This window comes from Theropithecus gelada, chromosome 20 (genome assembly GCF_003255815.1).
Source record: "Theropithecus gelada isolate Dixy chromosome 20, Tgel_1.0, whole genome shotgun sequence".
In the NCBI taxonomy this organism is placed as follows: Eukaryota; Metazoa; Chordata; class Mammalia; order Primates; family Cercopithecidae; genus Theropithecus; species Theropithecus gelada.
Window position 1 is genome coordinate 47565144 of NC_037688.1, and position 11967 is coordinate 47577110.

Below are 11967 nucleotides of genomic sequence, written 5' to 3' on the forward strand. Positions count from 1 at the left end.
TTTTTTTGAGGCGGAGTCTCGCTCTGTCGCCCAGGCTGGAGTGCAGTGGCGCGATCTCGGCTCACTGCAAGCTCCGCCTCCCGGGTTCCCGCCATTCTCCTGCCTCAGCCTCCCGAGCAGCTGGGACTACAGGCGCCGCCACCACGCCCGGCTAATTTTTTGTATTTTTAGTAGAGACGGGGTTTCACTGTGTTAGCCAGGATGGTCTCGATCTCCTGACCTCATGATCCGCCCGTCTCGGCCTCCCAAAGTGCTGGGATTACAGGCTTGAGCCACCGCGCCCGGCCGGGTTCTGCGTTTTGTTTTTACGTTTCTGCTTTTGCTTTTTGTTTTTGGTTATGAGACGAGGTCTGGCTTTGTCGCCCGGGCTGGAGTCCAGTGGCGCGATCTCGGCTCACCGCATCCTCGGCCTCCCGAGTGGATGGGACCACAGGCGCGCGCTCACCACCACGCCTGGCCACAATTTTTTTTTCTTCTTTTTTTTTAGATGGAGTTTCGCTCTTGTTGCCCAGGCTGGACTGCAGTGGCACGATCTCGGCTCATTGCAACCTCCACCTCCTGGGTTCAAGCGATTCTCCTGCCTCAGCCTCCTGAGTAGCTGGGATTACAGGCGCTCACTACCACGCCCGGCTAATTTTTTGTATTTTTTAGTAGTGACGGGGTTTCATCATGTTGGCCAGGCTGGTCTCAAACTCCTGACCTCAGGTGATTCACCTGCCTCAGCCTCCCAAAGTGCTGGGATTCCAGGTGTGAGCCACTATGCCCGGCCGATTTCCTTTTCTGTAGTGATGTTAACAACTTAGTTCATAAAATTGTATTTTATTGTTTCTTTTTTTTTTTTTTTTTTTTTTGAGACGGAGTCTTGCTCTGTCGCCCAGGCTGGAGTACAGTGGCCGGATCTCAGCTCACTGCAAGCTCCGCCTCCTGGGTTTATGCCATTCTCCTGCCTCAGCCTCCCAAGTAGCTGGGACTACAGGCACCCGCCACCTCGCCCAGCTAGTTTTTTGTATTTTTTAGTAGAGACGGGGTTTCACCGTGTTAGCCAGGATGGTCTCAATCTCCTGACCTCGTGATCTGCCCATCTCGGCCTCCCAAAGTGCTGGGATTACAGGCTTGAGCCACCGCACCCGGCCTTTATTGTTTCTTAAATATGTAACATAGGCCAGGCATGGTGGCTCATGCCTGTAATCCCTGCACTTTGGGAGGCCGAGGTGGGTGGATCTCTTGAGCTCAGGAGTTCAAGACCAGCCTGGGCAACATGGCGAGACCCTGTCCCTACAAAAAATAAAAAACAAAAAAATTAGCTGGACATTGTGGCACGCCGGCCTGTGGTCCCAGCTACCTGGGAGGCTGAGGTGGGAGGATCACTTGGGGGAGGCGGGCAGAGGTTAAAGTGAGCTGAGATCATGCCCCTGCATTCCAGCCTGGGCAACAGAGCAAGACCTTGTCTCAAAAAAAATAAAAATAAAAAAGTAACATTTTATTGCTTTATCTCAAATTACAATTTTAACTACAAAAGCAATTAATATATTCTCGTTAAAAAAAGTGAAATATTGCAGATAAGGCTGAAGTGCACATTTAGCCACTTCTCTCTATCCAAGTGGGAACAAATTTCTTTTTCTATCCTTCTGATCCCTTTTATTTAAGTGACCTGTACATATGGTTTTAAAACTTTAAATAGTATCTAAAACCTTTTAACAAAATGAAGCCAACATGTGCTGAATGTTTTCTTTTTTTTTTTTGAGACGGAGTCTCGCTGTGTCGTCCAGGCTGGAGTGCAGTGGCGCGATCTCGGCTCACTGCAAGCTCCACCTCCCGGGTTCACGCCATTCTCCTGCCTCAGCCTCCGAGTAGCTGGGACTACAGGCGCCCGCCACCTCGCTCGGCTAGTTTTTTGTATTTTTAGTAGAGACGGGATTTCACCATTTTAGCCAGGATGGTCTCGATCTCCTGACCTCGTGATCCACCCGCCTCGGCCTCCCAAAGTGCTGGGATTACAGGCTTGAGCCACCGCGCCCGGCCTGCTGAATGTTTTCATGTCAAACTTTGTGGTAAGGCCTTGATGTGGGTACCATTCACACACGCATCTCACAGATGAGAAAGCAGGTCCTGCGAGGCACAGTGCCTGGCCCACAGCTGTGCTCATGCTGGGCCCTGAATCTACTCTGGTCCATTGCTCCTGCCGCCCCGTGCCTCACTCAGCAGAGGACTTCCCATAGATGTGTTACTCTGTCCACCCCTCCTTTACAGGGGCTGGTGGTGGTGGGTTCCCTGAAACCACAAATTTGGGGTGTCCCAGTGCTTTGGGGAGCAAGGTCCCCGGCTCAAGTGGACTGCCAGCAACTAAATTAATGGAGGATCCTGAAAGACAGTATTAGGGAGGCAAGCAGTACGTGGGAAGCTTGGACGAGCCCTCAAATGCCTCTGTGACCTGTTTTTTTTTTTTTTTTTTTTTTAGACAGGGTCTCACTCTGTCACCTGCACTGGCATGATCTAGGCTCACTGCAACCTCCGCCTCCCTGGCTCAAGTGATCCTCCCACCTCAGCCTCCTGAGTAGCTGGGGCTATAGGCATGCATCACCATGCCCAACTTAATTTTTTTTGTTTTTTGGTAGAGACAGGGTTTCACCATGTTGCCTAGACTGGTCTCGAACTCCTGGACTCAAGTGATCCACCTCTCTTGGCCTCCCAAAGTGCTGGGATTATAAATATGAGCCACCATGGCCAGCTGATTTTTTGTTTTGTTTTGTTTTGTTTTGAGATGGAGTCTCACTCTGTCACTCAGGCTGGAGTGTGGTGGAGTGATCTTGGCTCACTGCAACCTCCACCTCCTGGGTTCAAGCAATTTTCCTGCCTTAGCCTCCCAAGTAGCTGGGATTACAGGTGCCCACCACCACACCAGCTAATTTTTTTTTTTTTTTTTTTTTTTTTGAGACGGAGTCTTGCTTCTATCGCTCAGGCTGGAGTGCAGTGGTGCCACCTCGGCTCACTGCAAGCTCTGCCTCCCAGGTTCACGCCATTCTCCTGCCTCAGCCTCCCAAGTAGCTGGGACTACAGGTGCCCGCCACCATGCCTGGCTAATTTTTTGTATTTTTAGTAGAGACAGGGTTTCACCTTGCCAGCCAGGATGGTCTCAATTTCCTGACCTCGTGATCTGCCTGCCTCAACCTCCCGAAGTGCTGGGGCCACAGGCGTGAGCCACTGCGCCCAGCCTAATTTTTGTATTTTTTAGTAGAGATGGGGTTTCACCATGTTGGTCAGGCTGGTCTTGAACTACCGACCTCGTGATCCACCCACCTGGGCCTCCCAAAGTGCTGGGATTACAGGGGTGTGAGCCACCGTGCCCAGCCTTTTTTTTTTTTTTTTAAGACAGGGTCTCACTCTTGTCCCACAGGCTGGTGTGCCGTGGCTTGATCTTGGCTCACTGCAACCTCTGCCCCCAGGGTTCAAGTGATTCTCCTGTCTCAGACTCTCAAGTAGCTGAGATTACAGGTGCGTGTTACCATGCCTGGCTAATTTTTGTATTTTAATTAGAGACAGGGTTTTGCCATGTTGACCAGTTTGGTCTCGAACTCCTGACCTCAAATGATCTACCTGCCTCAGCCTCCCAAAGTGCTGGGATTACAGGCATGAGCCACCACACTCAGCCTGATTCTTTTTTTTTTTTTTTTTTTTTTTTGAGACGTCATCTCGCTCTATCGCCCAGGCTGGAGTGCAGTGGTGCAATCTCCGCTTGCTGCAAGCTCTGCCTCCCAGATTCATGCCATTCTCCCACCTCAGCCTCCCGAGTAGCTGGGACTACAGGCGTCCACCACCACACCCAGCTAATTTTTTTGTATTTTTTTAGTAGAGATGGGGTTTCACTGTGTTAGCCAGGATGGTCTCAATCTCCTGACCTCATGATCTGCCCGCCTCAGCCTCCCAAAGTGCTGGGATTACAGGTGTGAGCCACCGTGCCCGGCCCTGATTCATTTTTATAATGTAAAAGCTTAATGCAAAAAGAATAAAACTTAGCAATGACAAAAATGCCCAAAAGGTGGAAATAAATCCACCCCTGACCTTTGTGGCGAGATGACCTCTGACAACAGTCTCAGGGTGAATTGGCATCGCGAGACTGTTAGCAGAGGCTGTCCATGTCCACACTGTTCATGTTATAATAATTACACTGTGTTTATTCTTAAGGTTTTAAAAACATTTATTTTTAACAAATTTTCTTTGAAAAGCTACACTGTGCACGTGATAAAATCCAACAGGACCATAGGGCACCCCGTGAGAAGAAGGTTCTCCCAGTCTGGGGCCCCTCCCCAGGCACAGCCTTCCATACATCTAACAGAGACACCCACACATAGAGAAGCACCCACAAACCGTTTCTTTCCTTCTTTTATTTGAGATGGCGTTTCCCTCTGTCGCCCAGGCTGGAGTGCAGTGGTGCGATGTAAGCTCACTGCAACCTCCGCTTCCTGAATTCATGCGATTCTCCTGCCTCAGCCTCCAGAGTAGCTGGGACTACAGGCGCCTGCTACCACACCCGGCTAATTTTTGTATTTTTAGTAGAGACGGGGTTTCACCATGTTGGCCAGGCTGGTCTCAAACTCCTGTCCTACGGTGATCTGCCTGCCTCGGCCTCCCAAAGTGCTGGGATTGCAGGTGTGAGCCACTGTGTCCGGCCTGCTAGAGGCATCCTAAAACATATCTCCTGTGTCTCCATTCCAAAGCACATCTTTGTTTGCACTCCTGGAGTCCTCCCACGTCAGCCTCCCAAAGTGCTGGGATTGCAGTTGTGAGCCACTGTGCTGGGCCCCACCAAATTGTTTTCTCACCTGCTGTTTTTTGGAGGAATCTTTTCTGCAGTGCGTGACTCACGTGTAGAGCCCCTTGTTCTTGAGTCCTTCATGCCCGTCAGCTCATCTAAAAGTCACTCCTGAGGAGTGAGGGCAAGGGGCATTGGGAGAGATCAGGTGGCCCCAGGAAGCCATCCAGCATGTGTCCCAGGAGGCCTGCTGCCAGACACAGCAGCCTTGGCCATCAGCGTGTGTCCCACGATGAGGTGGCAAGTTCTCTGCAGGCCTTGCTCTCACCCAGGGGTGTGGGTCTCTGTGTGCGCACATATGTGCTAATAGTTCTACGTTTGCCATATACCATTTATATGCCTTATGCAGATTAACCCACTTTAATCTCAAAAAGACCTGCTGTCATCATGCCCATTGTACAGATGAGGACACCGAGTCACAGAATCCTGGTGACCTGTGCAAGGTCACACAGCTGGGAGGGGTGGGGGAGGGGCCTATGAACCCAGCAGGCCCAGCCCCTGAGTCTAGGCTCTGCAGCTGTCTTGGGAGCAGAGTCTGAGAAGCACAATAGGTACCTGTTCTAGGGGGAGAAAGGTGGAGGTGGCAGGTAGAGAGCGGATGACCCCTGGGAGCTGGGACGGCTCCACACAGACAGGCTGGGTGACCTCAGGCAAGTCGCTACCCATTTGGGACCCCAAGGACCCCTCTGCAGACCCAGCTGGGGGTCCCTGATGAGGTTGGCTCTCAGGGTCCCTATGAGTCCCATTGGCTGAGGCCAGTAATGTCCCGGCACCATCAATGGACATGGTTTGCTCTGACGTGGAGGGGCAGGTGTAGCAGCCAAAAGCAATCCTGAGCTCCGGGCCTCTGAACCCTGCCCTACCAGCTACTGTGGGTGTGTCTACCCTCTCTCTGTCTCAGTTTCCTTTTCTGAAGAGAGGGGAGTAGTAAAAACCATCCCTCAGGCTGTTTATTACCAACCCCCTTCGTGGAGGGATCAGCTGGCCCAGGCCCTTGCCAGCATGTGCACAGCTGGGCCTGGGGGCCTGGGTGTGGGTCTGTTGAACCTTGACCCACCCTGGAGCTGTGGTCGGACTGGACGTGCAGGTGTGGAGGTGCGTGTTTATTAGGGCGATTTCTGACAGATGACAGAGTGTGGGGCTCTCTTTGTGGAGGCCTTGGGTCAAAAGCCCTCATTTTGCACCAAGGGCTATGAGGCTTCACAAGGGCAAGGGCCTGACTGGGGTTATGGGCCGCCCGCCGACCCCTTCTCTCCCACTTTGTTTGCAGTTCTGGGAAGTCATCAGCGATGAGCATGGCATCGACCCCAGCGGCAACTACGTGGGCGACTCGGACTTGCAGCTGGAGCGGATCAGCGTCTACTACAACGAGGCCTCCTGTGAGTGGCTGCCTCAGCCTCCCCACCCCAGCCTCCCCACCTCAGCCTCCCCACCCCAGCCTCCCCACCTCAGCCTCCCCACCCCAGCCTCTCCATCCCAGCCCTGGACTGACCAGGTCTCCTCAGCATCTCTGTCCTCCCATGGGTTGGCCGAGATGCCAGCAGGCATAAGTGGATGTCAGGCATCCAGAGGCACAAAATAAAGACAACAAATCGCAGTCACAAAAGTGAGAGCCAAACGTATTAGTGCCATGAGGGCCTTTGCGTGTCCAGGGGCACAGACAGGGATGGGGTGGGCCAGAGACTTTGGAGGCTGTAAGAGGGTCTAGGGAAGGGGTCACCTGGAGGGCTTAGTCAGGGGCTATTTAGCAACTGGTATAAAGTGATTTCCATATCAAAGTGGTGATACACCCACCTGCCCACATGGACAAGTGACTTAACTTTTTATTTAATTTAATAGAGTCAGTCTCGATATGTTGCCCAGGCTGGTCTTGAACTCCTGGACTCAAGTGATCCACCTGCCTTGGCCTCCCAAAGTGTTGGGAGTGCAGGCGTGAGCCCCTGCGCCTGGTGGGGGTGTGACTTGCTCTGTCCTGTCCTGCTGCGTCCTGTCCTGCTCTGTTCTTACACACAGTGAGGCTTAAGGTGAAGAAAGTTGCTCAAGCTTGCCTTTGGTCCAGGACTCTCTGACTTCAGAGTAAAGGCTCTTAGGATGTGAGCAGCAGGATGGCAGGCAGGCAGAGAATTTAGAAAGAATGAGGAGAGGCTCTGGCCCTCTGTAACCCAAATCACCGAGCCCTTCTCTCCCCTCAGCTCACAAGTACGTGCCTCGGGCCATTCTGGTTGACCTGGAACCTGGAACCATGGACAGTGTCCGCTCAGGGGCCTTTGGACACCTTTTCAGGCCTGACAATTTCATCTTTGGTAAGTTTCCCCTGCTCCAAGCTCTGATGGCAGACCGTATGACATGCAAGCCCAGGTCGGTGCACGGGGGCGGCTGTCAGAAATAACGAATGGTCAGCTCCTCACACGATCCTGAAGGGTGAGAACTGGTCTCTCCATTTTACAGCTGGGCATTGGAGGCCCAGAGAAAGGGTTCTGTGGGGAGAACAGAAACCACTCATGCATTTCAAGTGGAATGAAGTGTAAAGCAGACAGAAGCTTACAGAATTGCTAGAGAGCTGGTGAGACGGAATGGGGCCTCCAGAGGACTCCAGGGTCCAGGAGAATGAGGCCTTGCTGCGGCCAAGAGGGCAGGACGTTCTCGTGCCTGTGTCCTGGGGCAGGGCCATAGATGTGCCACACAAACCGGAGGGCCTCGCTTCACTTCTGCCTTCCCAGCCTCAGCACACCCAACTGGTAGATGCCAGCTCGCATCCAGCGCCCAACTGCCAGGGATTCTGGGGTGGCTGTTTAGGCTCCTGGCACAGTCAGTCAGAAGGAAGGTGGGCTGGAGCAGGAGGGTTGATCCACTCACCCAGGATCCCCTCAGAAGGCAGAGCCTTGCTCTGGTGTGACCTCAAGTTCTCAAGACCCTGTCCAGAGCCCTCGTCTTCAGCACTCAGCAGCATTGACTCAGGGAAGCCACAGCGGGTATGAGAAGGGGTGCTCAGTGGGGTTTACTTTACAGAAATGAGAATGGGCACAGGGCTGCCATGGCTGCCCTGGGATGTGCAGGCAGGGGCTGGAGGTCTGGACTGCAGAGTCCCTGACCCCTGTCCCCTACCCCTCTTCTCCCTGCACAGGTCAGAGTGGGGCTGGCAACAACTGGGCCAAGGGTCACTACACGGAGGGTGCGGAGCTAGTGGACTCAGTCCTGGATGTCGTGCGGAAGGAGTGTGAAAACTGCGACTGCCTGCAGGGCTTCCAGCTGACCCACTCGCTGGGGGGTGGCACGGGCTCCGGCATGGGCACGCTGCTCATCAGCAAGGTGCGTGAGGAGTATCCGGACCGCATCATGAACACCTTCAGCGTCGTGCCCTCGCCCAAGGTGTCAGACACGGTGGTGGAGCCCTACAACGCCACGCTGTCCATCCACCAGCTGGTGGAGAATACGGATGAGACCTACTGCATTGACAACGAGGCGCTCTACGACATCTGCTTCCGCACCCTCAAGCTGGCCACACCCACCTACGGGGACCTCAACCACCTGGTGTCAGCCACCATGAGCGGGGTCACCACCTCCTTGCGCTTCCCTGGTCAGCTCAACGCTGACCTGCGCAAGCTGGCCGTCAACATGGTGCCCTTCCCCCGTCTGCACTTCTTCATGCCCGGCTTCGCCCCCCTCACAGCCCGGGGCAGCCAGCAGTACCGGGCCCTGACCGTGCCCGAGCTCACCCAGCAGATGTTTGATGCCAAGAACATGATGGCTGCCTGTGACCCGCGCCACGGCCGCTACCTGACGGTGGCCACTGTGTTCCGGGGCCGCATGTCCATGAAGGAGGTGGACGAGCAGATGCTGGCCATCCAGAGCAAGAACAGCAGCTACTTCGTGGAGTGGATCCCCAACAACGTGAAGGTGGCCGTGTGTGACATCCCGCCCCGTGGCCTCAAGATGTCCTCCACCTTCATCGGGAACAGCACGGCCATCCAGGAGCTGTTCAAGCGCATCTCCGAGCAGTTCACGGCCATGTTCCGGCGCAAGGCCTTCCTGCACTGGTACACGGGCGAGGGCATGGACGAGATGGAGTTCACCGAGGCCGAGAGCAACATGAACGACCTGGTGTCCGAGTACCAGCAATACCAGGACGCCACGGCCGAGGAGGAGGGCGAGATGTACGAAGACGACGAGGAGGAGTCGGAGGCCCAGGGCCCCAAGTGAAGCTGCTTGCAGCTGGAGTGAGGGGCAGGTGGCGGCCAGGGCCAAGGTCAGCAGTGTCTGACCCCCAGAGCCATCTTGCTGCCGACACTGTACCCTGCTTTCCCCCTTGCCCTAGGGCTCCCTTGCCACCCTCCTGCAGTATTTACAGCCTCGTCCTCCCCACCTGGGCCATGTGTGTGCTGCTCCTGTCTGTCTGATTGCAGCTCCAGGCCTGACGTTTTATGGTTTTGTTTTTTACTGGTTTCTGTTTATATTTTCGGGGATACTTAATAAATCTATTGCTGTCAGATACCCTTGCTTGGTGCCAGAGATTTCCTTTTATTCTGGAAAGTTGTGTCCAGTGGGTGGAGGTGTCGACAGAGCCCGGGTGGGCAGGCAAGAGCTCATCCTCTCCCAGGCTGGTGGCTGAGAGAGGCCTGCGCTTAGGACCAGAAGGTGTCTCAAGGCACAGCCCATGGGGAGACCCTGGAAACGGGGAACCCGAGAGAAGGAATGGGAAGTACCTAGATAAAGCCTCATTCTAGACCCCGAGATGCAGCCCTCCTGTGACTTAGAAACAAACCCACACTCATCCCCTGGTCTCCCACAGAGCGGCTTGCATCCAGAGATTTCTCCACCTGTCTGCAGGCTGCACCCCGAGATTTCTCCCACCTGTCTGCAGGCTGCACCCCGAGATTTCTCCCACCTGTCTGCAGGCTGCACCCTGAGATTTCTCTGTAGGCTGAAAGTTGGGGTAGGTGGACCCTGCTGGGGTGGAAACTGACATGAGACCTGAAGCCTCGGGTGAGAACCAGGGAGGTACGGAAGGGGGCTCTGAGCGCTGCCTGAAAAAGATGGTGTGTTGGGTGTCTCGGGACTGGGCCCTGAGAGGGGCTGCTGGGGTCAGGGAGATGCAGCCACAGGACCCAGGCCTGGGCTGCCAGGAGGGACATGTCAGTCCACCCGCCCCTGGCAGCCCCTTCCTGGGGTGCACCATACTTGGTGTCCAGCCACACAGGAACCTGGAAGGCATGGTCTGTGGAGCTGCTCACCTGGTGCCCCACATCCTCCTACAGGGAAAGAGCCTGGAGCCCAGAGAGGCCGACTTCCTGAGCCCTCCACAGCTGCCTCCCTGCCACCCCGCCCCTTGGAACTGACGGACATCAGCGGCCTTAGTCCCCCAGGTTCTGCCCAGTGGTTCCCTGAGAGCAGCCCCTTCTTCTTGAATCACCCTTCAACGTGGCAATGGGCTCAGAGGAAGACAGGCCATGGGCACTGCAGGCCCTAGCTTCAGGTGCCAGGACTAGAAGCCCCAGAGGCCACCATCTCGAGTTCTGGCCCTGACACCCCCAGCGTGGACAGGGCCAGGGATCTGTCTCCTCTGCCAGTTGTTGCTGTGTGACAAATCACCCCAAATCTACCTGAAACAGCAAGGGATCCTTTCTCTAGATACAGTGTATTAGCTTCTCAGTGTCAGGAGGGGGCGACTGCAAGCTCTGACACCTCCACACCTCACTCTTGGGGTTGTCCTCTGCACGGCTGCTCCGCACAGCTGCCCGGCCATCCCTTCACATGGAGGGGTGGTGGCTGGAACCACTTCTTACATGGCACTGGTTCTTTTTTTTTGAGACAGAGTCTCACTCTGTCGCCCAGGCTGGAGTGCTGTGGCGCGATCTCAGCTCACTGAAACCTCCGCCTCCCGGGTTCTCACCATTCTCCCGCCTCAGCCTCCCAAGTGACTGGGACTACAGGTGCCTGCCACCATGACTGGCTAATTTTTTTTTGTAGTTTTAGTAGAGATGCAGTTTCACCGTGTAAGCCAGGATGGTCTCAATCTCCTGACCTCGTGATCCACCCGTCCTGGGGACCGTCCGGCTCTCCCTAGATTGTAGAAAGAGGAGCCTCGGTTTGGGGAGGTTTCTCCCCAGTTGCACAGAGAATAGGGGAGCTGTTTAGAGAAATGATCTTTGGATTTGTAATCTGGTCTAGAATCCTGGCTCTGAGGGCCTTTTGTTTGTCTTTACTTTGTTGTGAGTTTGTATACACAGAGATCCCTGAGAGCACTGATGGTAGTTTCCGCAGACTCTCCCTGTTTGGTCCACCATATTCAGGGAGCCCAGAAGGAAGCTCAGCAGGCCTAACTCAGGGCGACTTTCCTTTCTTCTGTTGTGCTCAGAGAGTGTCCAATAAACTCTGGGTCAGAGGTCATCCCACCCACTTTGAGTGAATCAAAGGTAACAGGGGCCAAAGCAGGGCAAGTTTGAGCCTTGCCAGGTCAATATTGAACGCCGAGCAGGGTGACTAGTGTCTGGATTTTGGCGCATGTATTTTGTGATGGTTGGAATGGGAAAGGTTAATTTAGTTTCCCCCATGTAGCCTGTTGCAAAATTGAGAGGCTTTTGCCTGTGGTTCCATTAATTAAAAAAAGATGACTTTCTTTAGTAACACACCTTGGCCCCCACAGCTACGGTGCAGCCAGCAGGGTCACCAAAAACCACCCTGTTTGTCTGCAGCTGAAAGCTACAGAGAAAGGGAACCTGGAAACCCAGCGTGCCTGCAAAAGGGAGATAATTTCTTACCAGCCAGGCTTCTGCCTCTCTCTTTGCACTAACCCGGTGGGTGAATGGTAGAAGTAACTGTTTGACTCCTCTGGAAGGTTTTGATTAATAGGAAAAAGGGGCCAGGCACGGTGGCTCACGCCTGTAATCCCAGCACTTTGGGAGGCTGAGGTGGATGGATCACGGGGTCAGGAGTTCAAGACCAGCCTGGCCAAGATGGTGACACTCGTCTCTACTAAAAACACAAAAATTAGCTGGTGTGGTGGTGGGTGCCTGTAATCTCAGCTACTCAGGAAGCTGAGAATTGCTTGAACCCGAGAGGCAGAGGTTACAGTGAGCTGAGAAGCTGAGATCGCGCCACTGCACTGTAGCCTGGGTGACAGAGTGAGACTCACTCAAAAAAAAAAAAAAAAAAAGGAA

The 11967-nt window shown here is 54.2% G+C and overlaps 1 protein-coding gene across 12 annotated transcripts in view; it reads left to right on the forward strand.

Moving 5' to 3' along the window:
• The window catches only part of TUBB3 (tubulin beta 3 class III), a 12798-nt gene extending 3492 nt beyond the window's left edge, over nucleotides 1-9306 (forward strand). Inside the window, exons 2-6 of one of the 12 annotated variants that reach the window (XM_025370081.1) lie at nucleotides 6081-6189; nucleotides 7003-7113; nucleotides 7935-8078; nucleotides 8129-8130; nucleotides 8180-9306. In XM_025370081.1, coding sequence (XP_025225866.1) covers nucleotides 6081-6189; nucleotides 7003-7113; nucleotides 7935-8078; nucleotides 8129-8130; nucleotides 8180-9010 — 1197 coding nt within the window. In that variant the 3' untranslated portion in view covers nucleotides 9011-9306. Of the gene's footprint in view, nucleotides 1-5757; nucleotides 6194-6985; nucleotides 7114-7892 lie in introns of those variants that run through there. The other 11 variants (XM_025370086.1, XM_025370079.1, XM_025370084.1 and 8 more) reach the window with 11 other exon arrangements.
• The last annotated feature ends 2661 nt before the right edge of the window (nucleotides 9307-11967 follow it).